The 17008-nt window shown below is 38.8% G+C and overlaps 1 protein-coding gene across 1 annotated transcript in view; it reads left to right on the forward strand.

The window, feature by feature from the left end:
* OFCC1 (orofacial cleft 1 candidate 1) overlaps positions 1-17008 on the forward strand; it is a 173066-nt gene that overhangs the window by 4059 nt on the left and 151999 nt on the right. The window contains exons 2-4 of the mRNA XM_032115778.1: positions 2249-2315; positions 2626-2802; positions 13953-14039. Of these exons, the coding sequence (XP_031971669.1) occupies positions 2249-2315; positions 2626-2802; positions 13953-14039 (331 nt within the window). The remainder of the gene's footprint in view (positions 1-2248; positions 2316-2625; positions 2803-13952; positions 14040-17008) is intronic.

The following is a 17008-nucleotide window of genomic DNA, read 5'->3' on the forward strand; positions in this document are numbered from 1 at the left end:
TAGTAAGTAGGGAACACAAGCCTGTTACATCAATTACCTAAAAATACTAGTTTGCATTTTACTGAAGTACTGAATGATGTAGTCATTTGTGTCACTGAAAAATACAAAATTTTGCCGTTAACTGTATTGAATCCTAAAAAAAAACCAAACCAAAACCAAGCAAACCTCAAAAATCCAACACTTCAACACCCTCGAAAGCAAACAAACCAAAACCCCCCCAAAATCCCAAACAATAAAAACCCCAAAACACACACATACACAAACCCACTCCAAAACCCACTCTTTATTATATATGAGGAAGGAAGAATACCTTTTTTGCTTTTTTGTGCTGTGAAAGGAGCTTGTGCATTTTCCAGACTATAGCAGTTGAAAGCTGACTATGGCCAATATAGTGAGCACTTAGTTTTGCTAGGGAAATCTGACATGCAGAAAGAATACCCAGAATCTAATGCAGATCATCTTAATTCCGTCAAAGTTACAGATGTGTACTGATTAATACCACTTGAAAATTTGCCCCAGAATTTTTGGCATGATATTGGTTCTTCAGCTGTTAACATGAAGTTTAAGGTTTTGTGTGGTGATTATACACGGCATAGTAAGAATAATTATCACACAGCAGTGTTACAAATACTCTGGAATCTTTAAAAGTGACTCAATTAAAATTTTATGGCATGCAGGAATGCAGCAATTCTTTAATATTGCAAAGCAAACATAATTCTAAAGATACTAACTGAATGAATGTGTATTTTTGAAAAAAATCAGAAGCAGTAGGGTAAATTTCTGAACCTATTGAACTCCTGTCAAAATTATCATTAACTTTGGTTGTGCTGCATGTGGCTTGTAGGAATCATTTCTCTTATTATATTTATTTATTGTAGCTTTCAGAACGTGTCTGATCATTTTTACGTATTTGCTTTTTAGTAGGGTATTAGTCTTAATTTAGAGGAAGTCCACTGTTTTCAGAAAAACATATATATATGTGCATATATAAATGTAAAAATATGAAGATATTAATATCTATATTAACCTGTCAGTGCTATGGTTCAGTAATTTTTGACAGATTTATTGATTGTGTCTGCTGCAAGTGGTGTTTTTTACTGGAAATTGACACCCACAATCAAACAGGAAAGATGGATGCTGTAAAAACTGCAATTTTTCAATGGTTCTTGTAATTAGTCCTTTTGTATTGAGAGTTTTCAGGAGCTATGTTGCCAGGAGTGGTCTTTATCACTGGACATTTAAGCAACTGGCTTGAAAAAATAATACTGTTTTTTAGAAGCTGCCATGTGACATTCTAAAATAAATGGGTCTGAACTGTTTTCTTACTTTGGTTTTGGCTTTGATTAATACTACCAGATGTGCTTTTTTTAGATAATCTTTGCCTGTTTTGACTGTCAGCATTTGAAATAGGGTCTGTAGCCACGTACCAGACCAAGAGTGACTCTTGCCCAGTGCTGCTCGAGGTATTATACAAGGACAGTGCTTAGCACTTGGGCCTTCCTTAGTTCAATGTGACCATATATATTTCGAGCCTTGTCTCCCCAAGGGAATTACTGTGGAACTTATCAGACTTAAGGTCCCTCGAGATCTCCTGCTGTTTGACTTCACCGTATCCATTGTTGACATCTCTCTAATACTAAATGAACTTTTCATTGTTGTAATGAGCCCTGCTTCCTCTCTCCCCTGGACCATGATCTCTCTTTTGTGACACCTCATTTATAATTGTTTTGGTTCTATTTTCATTCTATTGCGTTGTATGAAAGGGTAGAGCTCATTCATTTTTAGCTGCTGTGTGATGAGCAGATACACTGGTTATGTAAGTGGACTTAGAAAATAGGAGAACGGGGAATGTCAGGGAAGTCTGTCTATAAATATTCTACATAACCAAACTTTTCTAAATGAAGCACTGCCGTTCTGCAAGTGAAATAAAGCAGTTGCTGTTGAATGCATACTGAGAGACAAGTCTTATAATGTTCTTCATTTGTTGAGGTTTCTTTGCATTAATTAAAATTGGGGAAAAACAAAGTATTTTAATCTGACCTTCATTTGGCATTTGTTTTAACTTTTCTTCTATTTTATTTAATTCTTCCCCTTCTGTTGTTCAATTAGTGTTTGACCCCTTTAGCAGAGATTTAAATTAAATGACATTTCAATGCCATCCCATATTTAAAATACTGTGTTAGTTGTGGATCATAAAGGATGATCTTCGTTCTTTAGCTAATTTATTCATTTAACAATTTCCCTCCAGAAGTTCCAGCAGAAGGCTCTGAAGCAAACTAAGCAGAAGAAATCCAAGTCGGCTGAATTTCTGATGGGTGAGCCTTGCTTGATGAGTTATTGCTCATAATTTGTGTAAGGATTAATTAACTAATTACAGACAAATGGCTGTGGGCGAAATTTTGCTCTTGCTTGTCAGGGTGCAATTTGTAATTATTTTAATCATTTATTCTTTTTTTTTTTTTTTTTTTTTTTTTAGAGTTAATTTTAACCTAATTCTGTTTTGGCGACATTTGAGGACGATACACTTGAGTCTTTCAGCAAAGGAATTACTAGAAGGAATTTTCTGCTTGTCATTGAATTACACTTTGCTATAATATGCTCTTCTGACCTCCTTGTTTTCTATAGTAAAAGAAGAGAGAGCAGCAACAGAAGGCATTGAAAATCCAGCTTTTAACATCAGCAGCACAGATCTTTCAGCATACCAGCCTTCAGAAGAGAAAGTTATTAGACATGACAAGCCAGATAGCACCCTTGCAGCTCACCAACAAAAACTCGGGCTGCAAGCCCATGCTGAACCAAGAGGTGAGACATCAAACCTGATTAGCCTCAAATGCAGCAACAGTGGTTGTGTTCCCCATCTAACCTGCACACTCCACAGCCTGTGCTGGGCGTTGCCATCCCAGCATGTTCAAGCAGGCTCCCCAGAAAACCCTGGGTAGGAAATCCAACATGCTGCCAAAAAACACGGGCTGTCTAAATATTTAGAGACCTAGGCTTTGTCTCCATGCTCAAGTGACTCCCTGTGATGGGGTGCAGGTTGTGTGGGCCTCTCTGCCAGTGAGAGTGAGTGCAGTGAGCTGTTGCTCGTGGCAGTGCTTCCCCCAATTTGGATTGAGCTGGGTTTTGGAGGAACTGCAGCCAGTCTGAGCACACAGATGCTGCTCGCTCACTGGCTCCCTAGCATTGAATAGTTTTAAACAGCTTACAGATCCGTGATTGATTGTTGTCCTTAGGTCTCCCATATGCCCTCAGTGAATCGGCATCCTGCCTCTGTTTCATCTTTCATTATTTTTTCAGCCAGTGTTGCTCAGATGCTTGGAGCAGAGTCCTGTTCGCTCAGCTTGTCCAAGGGAGCGATCCTGGCTTTTCAGCTCAGTTTTGATGCAGCAGCCGAAAGAATTGCTGCCTTGGGAAGCAATTTCTGTTTATTGTTTTGGTTTACCTGAACTATAAGGAGCTTCACTTGATGTCAGTTCTCCTTTTGCAGAGTTTTGGTATCTTTTAATCTATTATTTAATGACTCCATTTGGAATTATTTTTAACCCTGGATGTTATGGAAAATGGTTATTTTTAGTTCGTAATCCAGTGAGAAAGAAGGTGACAAAAGGAATTTAAAGGTATAATTTAAAGATATTGCGAGTCATATGAGGAAAATCTTGGGCCCAGATTTAGCATAAAAGCAAAAATTCCTAAAGTCAGACTCAAAATCTTCCCTAAATACCCGTTAAAAAATTTACTTGATTGGACTATGTGGTCTCATTAAATTCAAGTGGACTGTGTGCATCTGTGAATATGCAAATGTGCATCCAAGGGCCAAGACTTCCCGAGGTACCAAAGTAACTGGTGTGGCTTTGAACAGTCCTGATCACCCAGCATTACCCATCCAACTCACAAGTGTTGTGCCCTTGCACTCCTCCAGCCCAGGTATTTAAATGGGTAAGTGCAGGCTGGTGAGCAGACCTTCAGGCAGTCAGGCTTTTAAAACATTGGATCTTGTTGTGTTAAGATTTTATCCTTGCGGGACTGGAGAGCCCACGGCTCCTAATGGCTTCTTGCAAAATTAGGTTTGGCTTTCCATTTAGCCTTCATGTGACTCTGTGCAGTGCCACATGGAGCAGGAATTCTTCTTCTTTCCTTTGCAGACTGTCAGAACAGTGATTAAGCAGACAAAGGGATTGATTGTTTTTTAATGAAATAGTCTATCTGGCAAAAAATGAAGTCAGGCTCGCTGGAGACTATCCATGCTTTCAGTGGCCTCTTCAGAAATTCATGAATAGTTCCCTCAAGAAAACAACACATTTTTTTTAAAAGCTTGAAATGCGTTTTTAAACATTTTGATTTTTCATCCTAAATAGCATTTTGCTCAAAAAACCCTAGTTGAATATAGTCTTTGTGAAAGGAGCAGAAATTGTTCCATTTTGCCTGGAATGCAATGCCTTGAGACAATGCTAAGTGTTTCTGTAATGGGAGAGGAAAGCTTGCCGAGAGTTGGAAAATTTTGTTTCCCAACACTGTGTCTCCCTTCTTGACCTTCTGTTCGTCCAGTTAACCAAAAGATCAGTTATTCACATAGCTCTAAGTCAAGCAGCTGTTAAAAAGTAATCATCCATTTATACCATCATAAAAAAGTCTAGATTGGAAAATATCTCTAGAGATCATCTGGTCCAACCTTGCATTAAATTATTCTTAGTCTAACTTGTGTCAGCAATCACAGGGACCGGTTAAAATTCATCAAGAGCCACTAATAAGCCAACATCTTCAAGCCTGAAACATGGGAAAAAATCTTCAGGTACCTCATGAACTAATTTTCCCCATTTCCAAGTGTTACAATTCTTCATTAAAGAGGGAAAGAGAAAAGCCAGCTGCACAGGTAAATACAGTATCACATTAATGTAGTAATGTATAAATAGTTATATTTCACAGTCCTCAGTGAAGACTCTGTCTACAGGTAGTACATCCTTCATGCATCAGTCTATTGAGGGCTGGGTCCTCCAGAACCCAAAGATTCAGTTCTTCGAGCCTACCTTCCTTTGTTCCAAGTTCATAGAGGCTTTGCATAGCCGGTGCCATTTCAGCTCACAGCAAAACCAGACGTGGTGTTGAACACTATTGATATCTTCTACCACAGGGGAAACATTTCCACAGCATCCTCTCCTGCTCCTCAGCTCTCAGGAACCAGTACACAGTTCACAAAGCATATCAGCACAGAATTTTCCCTTTTTTTCCACCTGGGATACACGAGTTGCACCCCATGCCGGAAGCTATTTCTCTAGGAGTGTGTGCCCACACACCAAGCACAGCAGCATAGCCCATGTAAAATAAATGTTTTAGGCTCTACACTGCTCCCTTTCCTTTTTCTCTTCTTCCCTGGATGCTAATAAAATACTCTCTCTGTTGGGGTTACCTCCCTTCACAACTGTTGGCTGCTCTTCCAGCTCTCAGCCCCCAGGCTTAGGTTCAGTTGCTTACTCAATGGGGAATGGCATTTGTCAATTCTAATGCTTGGTGTTAAACTGCACAGCTTAAAACCAGTTATAACCTTGAGCAAAATTATTTAATCACAGGATTTAGCAGATTACAGGTTGAGAACACTATATAAACATCAGGCTGGGTTTTCAGGCTAAGCACTTGGAGGCAAGGCAGAGAGAAGGCTATGCCTTTCCACTATCTTTCCACCTATCGCCCATGTTGTTAATGGCAGCAAATAATAGCCACAGGGGTTACTATCATTTCCTCCACCTGGCAACAGTGTCACAGGCTGTTCCTCTGTCAGCAATTGCCAGAGGGAAGTGTTCTCTAGAAAAACCTCCACCTACTTTTGAGATGTCTTCTTGCACATCTCCATACTAAATATACTGGGAAGTGGTGTGAATAGTCAGCTGCGTGTTCAAGACAGGCTTAAAACCTGTTCCTGAAATTTTGTTGTTCAGGACTAGGCCACTGAGTAACTCTTTCTGCTCTTTGCTCTCCATCATCGGTGAAGTCCTAATACTGTTGTTAAGTGTTATAGTGACCCGGGGAACTGCCTGACTATTTACTCAGATTAATCTCCTGATTTTTCAGCCAGCTAATTGGTTTCCATCATATTTTCTCTTCTGGATTCTATGCTGGCTTTTTTCTGATTGCTTCCATCACCTTCATTTCTTTCACATATCGCTTGTGAAAATAAGTTCATCTAGCAGCAGCCTTGTACTAGTCAAACTGCAATTTCCTTATTTCTTAAAATACTCAGTTTCCTTGTGGCTAAATCCAACCAACCCTTTTGCCTTTCTTCATCTCATCAAACATTGAATTTACAGAGGTTTTCATGATGGCCATCACAATGGAAGGCCTGCTAGACAAATTTCCCTGGGAAAAACATTTGGGGTTACATCACACAAATCTGCAAGAACCTGTGTCCACCAGTTCCTCAGTTGTCAGACACCCAATCTCAAGGTGAGCCAATATCAGTTTTTCTCTTTTCTCCAGAGGGGTTTAAACCCAAAAATACATTGTAGAGTGTCCTAAAGTTCAGGCTGGCTTGGTAAAGTCTCTGCTCAGCAAAGAGCTTCCAGCAAACTGTCATGACAGGGGCACCAAACCCCCAGGAATTATTCCATCTTTGTCTGACAGCAGAAGACAAGGGCAATGGCTCAAATTCAGATGGATGATGTATGTTACAAGCAATCTCTGAATACAGGACTACTGTACTTAGCATTTTATTGTAGGCCTGTAAAGCAAATGTTATTCTATTTTAGCATTCAATACATTTTGTCCTCAGCTGCTATCAGAAAAAGTCCAAGTGCCTTATACTAGTTTGTGGTTCTTAGTGTTCATTGCAGAGATCCACAGATTTGCTCTAGCTAGTGCTGAGAAGAGCCCTGTGGGATGGCACTGTTCACATTGTCACAAGATAAGTAAAATATCCAGCCCAACCATACAGACAGAATATATGTCAGATCAAATTAGAATGTGATCTTTCCGCAGTGTCAACTGCACATGCAAGCTGCAGAATCCAGGGATGGGGTATTTTGAGCATGCTCCCACTGCATGGCCCACCTTGTAGCTGGTGACTGCATAGGCATCTTTGGAGACTCTGATAGTCTGCAGCTTTTGCAAGGAAGAGAAAAAAAAGGCTAATCATGTTCTCCTGTATGCTGTGCACTTGTAAAAGGCTTGAGGCAGTCTGACCCTAAATATTGATGATTCAAGTTAAAATTGTCTCAAGATGACAAGAAGCATTCATTTTTTCCCCATTATCCCCAATACACAAATTTTTTCAAAACTAGATTATCTCCTAAAATCAAAAGCTCTAATTAATTCTACCATTTTATCTGCAACGGGCACTGTTAACATCTCATATCATGCTCCAATAAATTTGCCCACAGAGATTAACAACATCTGAGGGGGGAAAGAAAAGGAAAGAAAAAAAGGAGGGAAAGAAAGCTTTCTCAGTTGAAGACCAGGAACTACTCTTCTAATTATCCCAGATACCGACTGGCATTAGCATGGCTACACTGCTTCTGGGAGCAAATTAGTGTCTACGTGGATCTCTGCTGCATCACCTCCAAGCTGCAGAGCTGGCTGGGTGTACCTAACACAGTGCTGCATGTGTCCTGCAGGGAAAATCCCGCTGTAAAATAGAGCATCTCTGCTCCTTATCAAGCTAAAGTAGAGAGAAGCCTTTGCTAAGGAACAGTTACTGCCAAAGGTTGTTCAACTGGGTCAGGACAATATAAGCCCTTCCTTGCTCAAGAATGTAACCAAGCAAGGACCTTGAAGTAGGAATATACTGACAAAAAAGAGCTTTGTGAAGGAGCCATGTGGGATATCAGATTGTTAAAAGTATCAGCAACTCTATTGCGTTCAGTCTGTTTATAGACAACTGGAGACTAACACTTTTTGAACAGGGTCTAATTTTGTTCCAAAGAAGTGGTAGGAACCCACTGGAGAGACAGCAAACACAGGTGAAGAAATAGGCATCTGCTGTAAATTCATGTTTGTGCTCCATATGAAGGAAATGGGAGCTTGCAATACTGCTGATTTGTGTTGGACCAAGTGATTTGCATAAAGGATGGGACCAGAAATATGAATCAAAACCATACTCTTTTTTTCCTTAAACAATGGCAAAGTTTGTATCTAATAATTCAAGTTCTATGTATGTTGTTCCATGCTTTCTGATTCCAACAGGGACTTTGAAATGGAAATGCCAAACTCGGTATGCAGGGCATGATGGATCACCATGTATGCATAGGAATAAAAGGGTTGTCATTGGAAGTAATTTTGCGTTGAATTACACAATGTGTAATCCAATTGAAATCAGCAGAACGGCACAAGGTGTAATGTAGTGTGCAAAACGTGATCCATTGCATGCAATTCTAACAACAGGGATACCGCACCACTCATCTAAGTAATGTGTTAAAACTGAATTTGTGAAAGGTAGGGGGAGAAGAATTGTGAAGAATGAATGCATTTTATAATTGGGAAAATACTTTTTCAGAGAGTGACTGAATATATATTTAAGGCTAATTTATTACAGTTGGAAAATGTTTGCCTCGTAATAGTGCTGTCAGATCCTCAAAATTTGGCAAGTTCCCTCTCTGGCATAAGGTGGGACCAGCCAAGCCTCTCAGCCTGGGAGAGCTCAGTATCCATTTTCCCCATTGACATGTGTCACACTATCTAATAGTGTTCCTAAATGAACTCCATCATCATCAGTAAATCTTTTTCTCGTGCCCTCGACCAACAGCGTTTCCCCAGGAAAAGTAGCAGGTCTCACACTGGCATCCCTTGGCACAGTGCCCTCTGTTGCCTGCAGGAAAGACAAAAAAAAGGGAAAAATAACTAATTCCCATGCTGTACCTTTGCTTAAACAGCAGAGAAGGTGGTAAGTCTTGCAGGAGTGGAGCAGGGTGCAAGAAATTGTGAGTGCCATGGGTGCGATGCGGTGTTTTTCAGGGGTTGGGGCGGGCACAGCACAATCTGCCCTGCTCAGGCTCAGGAACAGCCCCTTTGTCAGTGTCCTGTCAAAGCTGACAAGTGAGTTTATTCAAGGCTTGCAGTATAAACATAAGACGCAGTTATCTGATTTCCTCATTACCTATGGTGTCTGCTGAGGATAAGGAGAACGACATATGATACCTTTAAAATATTTTTTTAAAAATTGGGAAGTCACCTGGTGTCGGTAGTGTTTAACAAGCTGTGTTTTCAAGATAAAGTCTACTGTCCTGTCACTGGCTTAATGCTCTTCACGATCAGGGTGCCATTAACATGTAATTTTTCATTGAATACTGCTTAGTATTCCTGAAAATTTCATGAATATTCATGAAAAGCTCTGTGTAAACATCTCTACCACTTTTCCATATATTTGATAATCTGAAATAAAGTTGCAATCCCCGGGAATCTTATTTTAGATCTGCAAAGAAAATACTTATCTATACATATAATATTGAAAATAATGTTAGATACGTATGTCTCAAATGGGCATGAGCTGGGGTAAATGTGACCAATAACTTGGGTCAGTAATGATAATTAAGAACCGAAACTAAAAGTGTAGCTTCTGGTTTCTTTGCCTTGAAAAAATCAGAATGGAAACTTAACATTGTTTTCTGGATTACATATTAATTCACTATGTTCTATAAGACTGTAGTTTTATTTTTAACATCTTCATAACGTTTGGATATGAGTAACTCTAGCAACACTAAATTTTGGAATAAAACCTCAAATTTTTTCTTGTGAAAGTTTCAGATTTTCCTATATAATTTTCCACTTTTAAATCATTGCGTATATGAAATAAGAACTTATAAATTCACTCAAAACCCATTCAGTTTTTCACTGTGCAGGAACTCTTACTATTTATGCAGTTTTCATTTTTGATTTTTCTTTATTTCTGCATTCTGTGAGATTTGTTTTAAGGTAAAAGGCTTCTTTTTCCTCTCATTCTTTAATTCTTTTGAATGATTTTTTTTAGGGCTCTTTATAGATTTTTTTCAAAGTACAGTGTAAAATCAAAGGCTCAAATAAGCAACTTGTAGATATCAAACTTTATCAGTGTAGGTGCTGAATCATGAAAACAGGTGGGTGGAAGGGCTAGTTACATAACCCATCATAACTTAAGGAAGGTTAAGTGAAGTAGTTGGAGATGCAGGAAGTGGGACCCTTGTCTTCCCTTCCTACTAATCCCAAGTCTTGGTTCTTCCTGGCCGAGTTGAGGTGGTCACTTTTCTTTGAGGATATTCAAGTGTGACCCCAGGACACTGCTTTGGCTCTCATAAGGGAATGGGGAAATATGTTATCACAGAGCCTTCAGTCTGGGCTGCCCAAAGGGCTGTATCTGCTAAGTAAAATGAAAAGTATTCCCAGGGAAATAAGTCCAGTTCTGTTGAATGGAGACAGTGAGTATTTGCTGTGATGTTCCCTAATAGGAATTGCCGCTGAAATCAATGCTTTAAGTCAGGTGTGGGAAAGGAGGAAAGGAGGACTACTCTTTTCCATTCCCAGCTGCATCACTATGTTTCAAAAGCACTTTGGGTCAAAATGCAGTCTCAGGCTGGGATTTCATCTTTCCAAAATGTCTCTGTCTTATTCTATCTGATACAAAGGCTTCTGTGGGCTGCCTTAGTAAGGTCCAATAACGTTCTCCCAAGTCATTGGTAGACACATATTGACCATGGTGCTGTCTGAAAAGGCACTTGTTTCTTATCAGGGCAAGTTTGTGCACACCATAATCTGCATATTGTCTTCTAAAGAAAGATGGCTCATGCCAATTTTTTTTCCTTTTATCCTGAAGACCCAGCATCACTCTGAAAATAAACACCAACAATTGTTTATCCAAGCTTTTAGTGGTCAGTCATCTGGCTGTTGATAATTCCTTAATTTTTACATTGGTTGGGAGTTACTTAACAAATTCAATGGAGTTTTTTCTATTCTTTCATTAAACTAAAAACCTAGATCAGTAATACAACATAAATGGAATAATTGCCTGTTATCCAAATTCCTTGCTATACCTTTCATGTGTAATTGACAAGGACTACCTGATCTCTTTGTGGAGTAGAGGACAACGTAGAAATTCAGCTTAGTCATGCCTTTCCTGTGTGGTATTCTCAGGACATAGACTACATAATTGACTACAGACATCTTATCTTAAAAGCCGTCTTTTAAGTTTCATCCAGTCCTAGTAATTCGTGTACAGTCCCATGGGCTGCATCCAAGGATTATGCTAATTTTATTAGCAACTCCTCTTGCTTTAATTAAACCGTAGAAATTCCCATCTGGTCACTCTTGTGCCAACACCCTTCTTTCCATTTTTATTTTAATGTATAGATAATCTGTGATTTTGCATTTCAATTCTGATTTCCTGAATTATCCATCATGTTTTCCACATGAAATAACACAATTTTGAGGGGAGAGCGGGACTTCAAATTGAGTTAATGGGTTTGAGACAACCTCTGGATCAAAGCAAAGACCCAAGTTTCTAAAGTTGGCCAGGTCTTTTTTGGGAGCAGGTAGTCAAAGTTACTTGCTCTGTTGAAAGCATCAAGCTATATGGTGCTGTTCAAAATACCTACAAGCAAGCTCTGTATTAACATTTACTGTGTTTATACCACAAAGCAGACTGATGTGAATTCCTTAGTGGACTGTTAATTTACATGTTATATGCTTTCAAATATTTCTGAAAGCAAATGTGAAATGATTGGTAATCTGTTCACATGCTCACAAAATGTTATTAGCAAAATGCCTTGGGCAGTGTGTTACGTTGACTAAAATTGATAATTTTGTATTTTAAAACTAAAGCAACTCCCACTGCCCCTGAGAAATTTTAGGACCTGCCCAGAGCCCAGACCTCCTGGTCACACCGCTTGTCAAGGTGTGTGTGTTGAGCTGAGGGGGAAAAAGACCAAGAACCCCACAAACAGCAACATCCCCCGCCCAGAGCCGTGACCTAAGGTTCGTGTGATTCAGCTCTTCTGAACACCTCAATAAAAGTCTTCTGTGGAGTCCTGCAGTTTAAAATAGCTTGTTATCTATAAAATCACCATGAGGAGGTGATTCTGGTGTTCACCACTTGTTCTGCTTATGTAAGTTTTAAAGAGTGTATGTTGCTCTGAGGAAATCAAGCCTGGTGGTTCTTTTTCCTTCTGCATAACTGTCTGTTGCCAGCTGTGTGTGGTTCTGACAGAGCCAAAGCCCTGGACAAAATATCTCATACTCCTCAAAGTGTTGAGGTTGTTCTTTTTTTTAAAGAGGACCAGAGAGCAAGCTCTGGTCTAATCTTATTTGTCAATGTATCTCTTTTTTTGAATAATGGTTTCCATGCCTTGCAGACTCAAATATAACATGACACTTCCTCCTAAATGCCAATTATTCTGTCCAGAAGAGTTGCCCAAAAGTCTACTCCACAAAGTTTCACACCAGACTCACATGGGACATTAAAATTCAATAAAAGCTGTTGTGATAATAAGATTGTGCAAAAAGCCTATGCAAGAGCTGAATATTGTTTGCATGGGTGCAACATACGTTCCAGCAATTTACACTTACATCTATGAAATAATTGAATAAAGAAATGCATCATCATTTTCTTTTTTTAGTACGTAGGTGAATTATTTTACCAGCATGTGAAGTGGTGTTCATATAACATCATGGTGCTTTGTGCTAGAGAAAAACAATTACAGTGAATAAGGTAGAATGGCTCTGTTATTGCAGTACATAAGACTTTGATTACATACTGCCAAGATTCATACCAGCCTAGTAGTTGTTGACAGATAAAGTAACAAAAATGAAACTCATTTATTTTTTCTTTATTGAGACCTCAAGGTAAAGCAAATTTTCAGTTCTTGTACTTACTACATTGAAGGAACAGAGACTGACAGTCAAAATGTGCCAGTCCAGAAATATAAATTAAACCTAGTTTCATATCAAAGTTTCATTTAGTCTCTGAAAAGGAGCTGCTGCTTGGATTATTTTTGATCCTAAAACAAATACACTGTAGACAACAGTAGTGTATCTTGGATGAATTAACCCCCTCATACATTCAGCTTTTATGTATTTCCCAGGATATATATATCCATGTCTATTCAAGCAATTAAAAAATTTGTTATGGACTTAATTATTTTACTTTTTTCCCCCTATTTAATAATAATTTACTGTGTTTGAAATCCAAATGAACATGTGGATGGTTTTAATAGAGTGCAGCACTTTTGCTGAAGAAAAGGCATATTTTGAGGAAAGTCTGCCCTCCCTCCTTTTGTACAGGAAATTCTTCTGGCTTTTACCATGAGTTCTTCTAGGCAGCTAGGTACTGTATTATGTCATGATAATTCTAACAAACAATTTTTTTTAGTAAATTTGTTTATTTTCTAAAGAGCAGATAAAAGTAGCTGCTAAAATAGCCAAGTACTAAAATGAGTGGGTCTATCCCATCAAAATCTTGGGTTAGTTACCTAGTCCAACTGAACATAATTGCTATTCAGATTAATGAGGCAGTATCCTAGTATCTCCTCTGTAATTAAACACTTCTCTGGTTCGATACAGTATTAAAGATGCACCAGACGTTGAAACCTCAGTGGTGAAATTTAAAACTGTTGAAATTGGAGAGGTCAGCTGTGAAACACAAATTCCTTTGCAGTATGGAAAATTCACTTGTATGGTGTGTTTCAAGAATAATTTGGCTTATATTGGGGATGCTGTATTTTTAAAAAATTTTCTTACCTTTCCACCATCTGAATTTGAGAGTTTTTTCTCATTAGTTCCTGAGAAAAAGTAACATAAAGTCCACTTGTTTTCAGAATTACCTTTTCTGACCTTTCACAAGATGATAATTGCAGTACCAGTAGGCTTAGAGGACTTGTTAAAAAAATTAAGCTTGTAAAGTAGCAAAAAATGCCCCTTTGCTTGCTGGTGTCGATTTCAAAATTAACATTTTAGTTCATGTGCTTCTAATAATCGCTGACCCTTACTTCATGTGCTTTCCACAGGAAATGAATACAGCAGAAATTACTTTGACCCGTTGATGGATGAGGAAATAAACCCAAGGCAGTGTGGGATGGAGGTCAGTGAAGAAGGTGAGGCAGAATTAAGTATGTAATTTTGGTGTCAGAATATTCTTTTCCATTCATGAAAATGAGGTGTCAGAGATCACATATGCAGTTCTATTTAAATATTGAGGTTTACAATTTGAATTCTAAGCCTTAACTGCTCTGAATACGATAGGCAGTGTAGACTTTGATCAAGGACAGTGAGTTAATGGGTGGGTAAAAATGAGGCTGTGCCGTATTCACTCTGCTACTGTAGCAAAATGAAGCACGCTCCAAGAGCATTGTCTACACCATGTTCTTTTTAATTAATGAAGTTACTCCAGAACTGAGTGCTAAGCTGTAGCTTTTTCACAATCCTGCTCCCAAAGTCCTCCTTGGAGAGCAATTTTATTACGGAGTTGAATATGTGTTTGCCTAACAGAAGGAAACCCCAGAGTGCGTAAAAGTGCACGAGGAGTTTTTTTCGGTTTTCTTTTTGCCAGTTTAGCTGAGATATTTAGCTTTGCTCTCTGTGGGCGATAGCAGCTAGTGGAAGGGTGTGACTGCAGAGCTGGAAGAACAGAAGTTATGCATAGGTATGAGAGAGATTAACCAGGAGGTATTGTCTAGCAAGGAAATTCTCCTCTGCTGTCATGGCTTTTAGATAAAAAAGGGTGGGAACGGGCCTGCCTGAATTTGCATGGACTTAAGTAAGGACATCATCATGGTAATGAAGTGCTTAGCTATGCGCTGAGTGCTTTGGCCCGGCTCCTGTTGTTAAGCACTAATAAGCTGATGGCACGCAAGAGCCAGCTCTCCTGTGTTACCTGGCTAGCCCTTTGCTTTTCTAAAGCCTGTGCTTATTTGTACTGCAGAGACTATAGATGCACAGCTGTAGTCAGATTATCTACTGTAAAGGGTCTCAAAGTTGTTCGCTTTTATGTACTGTAGTCAGATTATCTACTGTAAAGGGTCTCTTTATGTTGTTAGCTTCTGAAAGTCATGTTGAGACAAAAACTTGTGTGACTAAAAAAAGCAGGCTCTATTGCATATCACTAACTTGAATTTCTATGTTCTGGTGGAAAAAAAGCAGGGTTGAATTACATCTAATCACAATAATTTCCCCATTCACTGTGTAGGAGACCAGTGTAATACCTTGGAAGTTGACTTATGGCTCAGAGTTTTAAAGGGAAGATTTTTTTTCCTGTTGGTCCTGCCTTGGTTCATCTTATGAAAAATCTTTATGAGTCATGATCTGCTTCATAATCAGAGAATGAAAAGCAGATTAGATTAATGTATCTGTGCATGTATGCCTAAAATCGTGTACGGGCAGAGTGGTGACGTAAGGGATATAGGGAAATACAGTTCTCATTGGGAGGAAACGTTCTCTTGACTGCGTTGAAGAGGCTGAGCAATAAACGTAACCGTAAATGCTGATTTTGTATTGTGTGGTGGGGCTTTTATATAGTTATTTATTTTGGAATTTGGAACAGGCTCTTAGTCCATAGACTTCCAGGGTTTGGAGTGGAGAGGTGGTTTTAGTCAATTGCATATCATGCTAAGCCTGAGATCCATGTATGAAGAGCTGTCTTTTGGTGGTCCTCCTTTTTCTCCCTGGCGAAAATGTGACTCAAAGGTTGAGATAACATTTGTTTATTAAAAGTCAATTAGTAACAGTACCAGCCTCAGGCTGTCTGTGTGGACCTCTGTAGAGCAGTTATAACACTATATTTGCCAACACCTCTGCCAAGAGCAAATCTTCTACCTTGGAGATATTCAAAAGGTGCCTGGACACGGTCCTGGGCTACTTGGCTCTGTTTGAGCAGGGAGAACTGGGCTAGCTGGACTCCAGAGGTGCCTTCCTACCTTAACCAGTCTGATTTGTCAATACTTACAAACCAGGCTTTCTGTCTGGCTTCTTTTTCCTTGCAGAAGTGTTAAATTAGTGGAAGTACATTTGTATGTAGTGGATGAAAAAAGACAGTCAGAACTAAAGCTTCGTCCTGCATGGTAATCCCCTGATTGGAAACCATACTGGTTTACCTCCTTTTTTCAGAGTGGCTTGTCACAAGCAAGAGTCAAAACCAGAAAATCATGAAGAAATCAGGGCACACTTTGAAGTTGCACTCTTCTTAGAACTTCAGAAAGCCAGGCTCAATGACCAAAGAGAATAGCTGGTGAAAAGCATATCTTCAGCCACTAACTATTCTTTAATGGGTTATTCTGTGAAAATGAAGATATTGGCAATTATCTTTTCTATATTTGATAAATTAGATTTGTTCTGGAAATTTGTATGAGTTCATAATGACCTGAGAGCAAACAACATTCCACTATGGATTTGCTTGCCCCCCTTGCCAAGGGAACATTTCAATGTTGCAGGCTAAAACAAACATAAAAGATTCTGTACTTTCAGAAGAGGTTTACAGAAGCCACTGCCTTCTTTGAATGCCCAGTGTAACTGAAAAACTTGGCTCTGAAATTTCATGGTAAAAAAGGTTTATTCTTTGAGATTCTATTGAGCACTTAAAAAGAGACACCCAAGCTTCCATGTAGCTGTAACTAATCCACCTGCCTTACATGCATTTCTTTGGTCTTCTATCTGCCTCTCTCCGGTGACAACTTGGAGAAGTCAGGGTATGAGAGATCTGGAGAGAAAATGGTCCCAGTTGCTCATTTCTCCTTTGAATATAGAACCTTTAAATAAATTTTTTTTTAGGTCTTATGGAAAAAGGTAAGCATGCATATCCTTTGCTGCTTTTTAAAATCTGCAGATATTACTAAAAATTTGAATGACTAACCAGCCACAAATTCAAAATTCATAGAGTGTTGTAATTACTACTCATACTAGATAATGTGTTATTATTATGGACAGCAAGGTAAAATTTCTAATGAAGATCCAAAATCACGTTAGAATAAATTAGGTATTTTGACTCTCATTACGAGTCCAATAGAATTCATCTGGTAATTTGAACATCAACAGTCGTTTCAGCTGCTCTATTAGCAGAATTAATAAACCA

The sequence above is a fragment of the Corvus moneduloides genome, chromosome 1, assembly GCF_009650955.1.
Source record: "Corvus moneduloides isolate bCorMon1 chromosome 1, bCorMon1.pri, whole genome shotgun sequence".
Taxonomy (NCBI): Eukaryota; Metazoa; Chordata; class Aves; order Passeriformes; family Corvidae; genus Corvus; species Corvus moneduloides.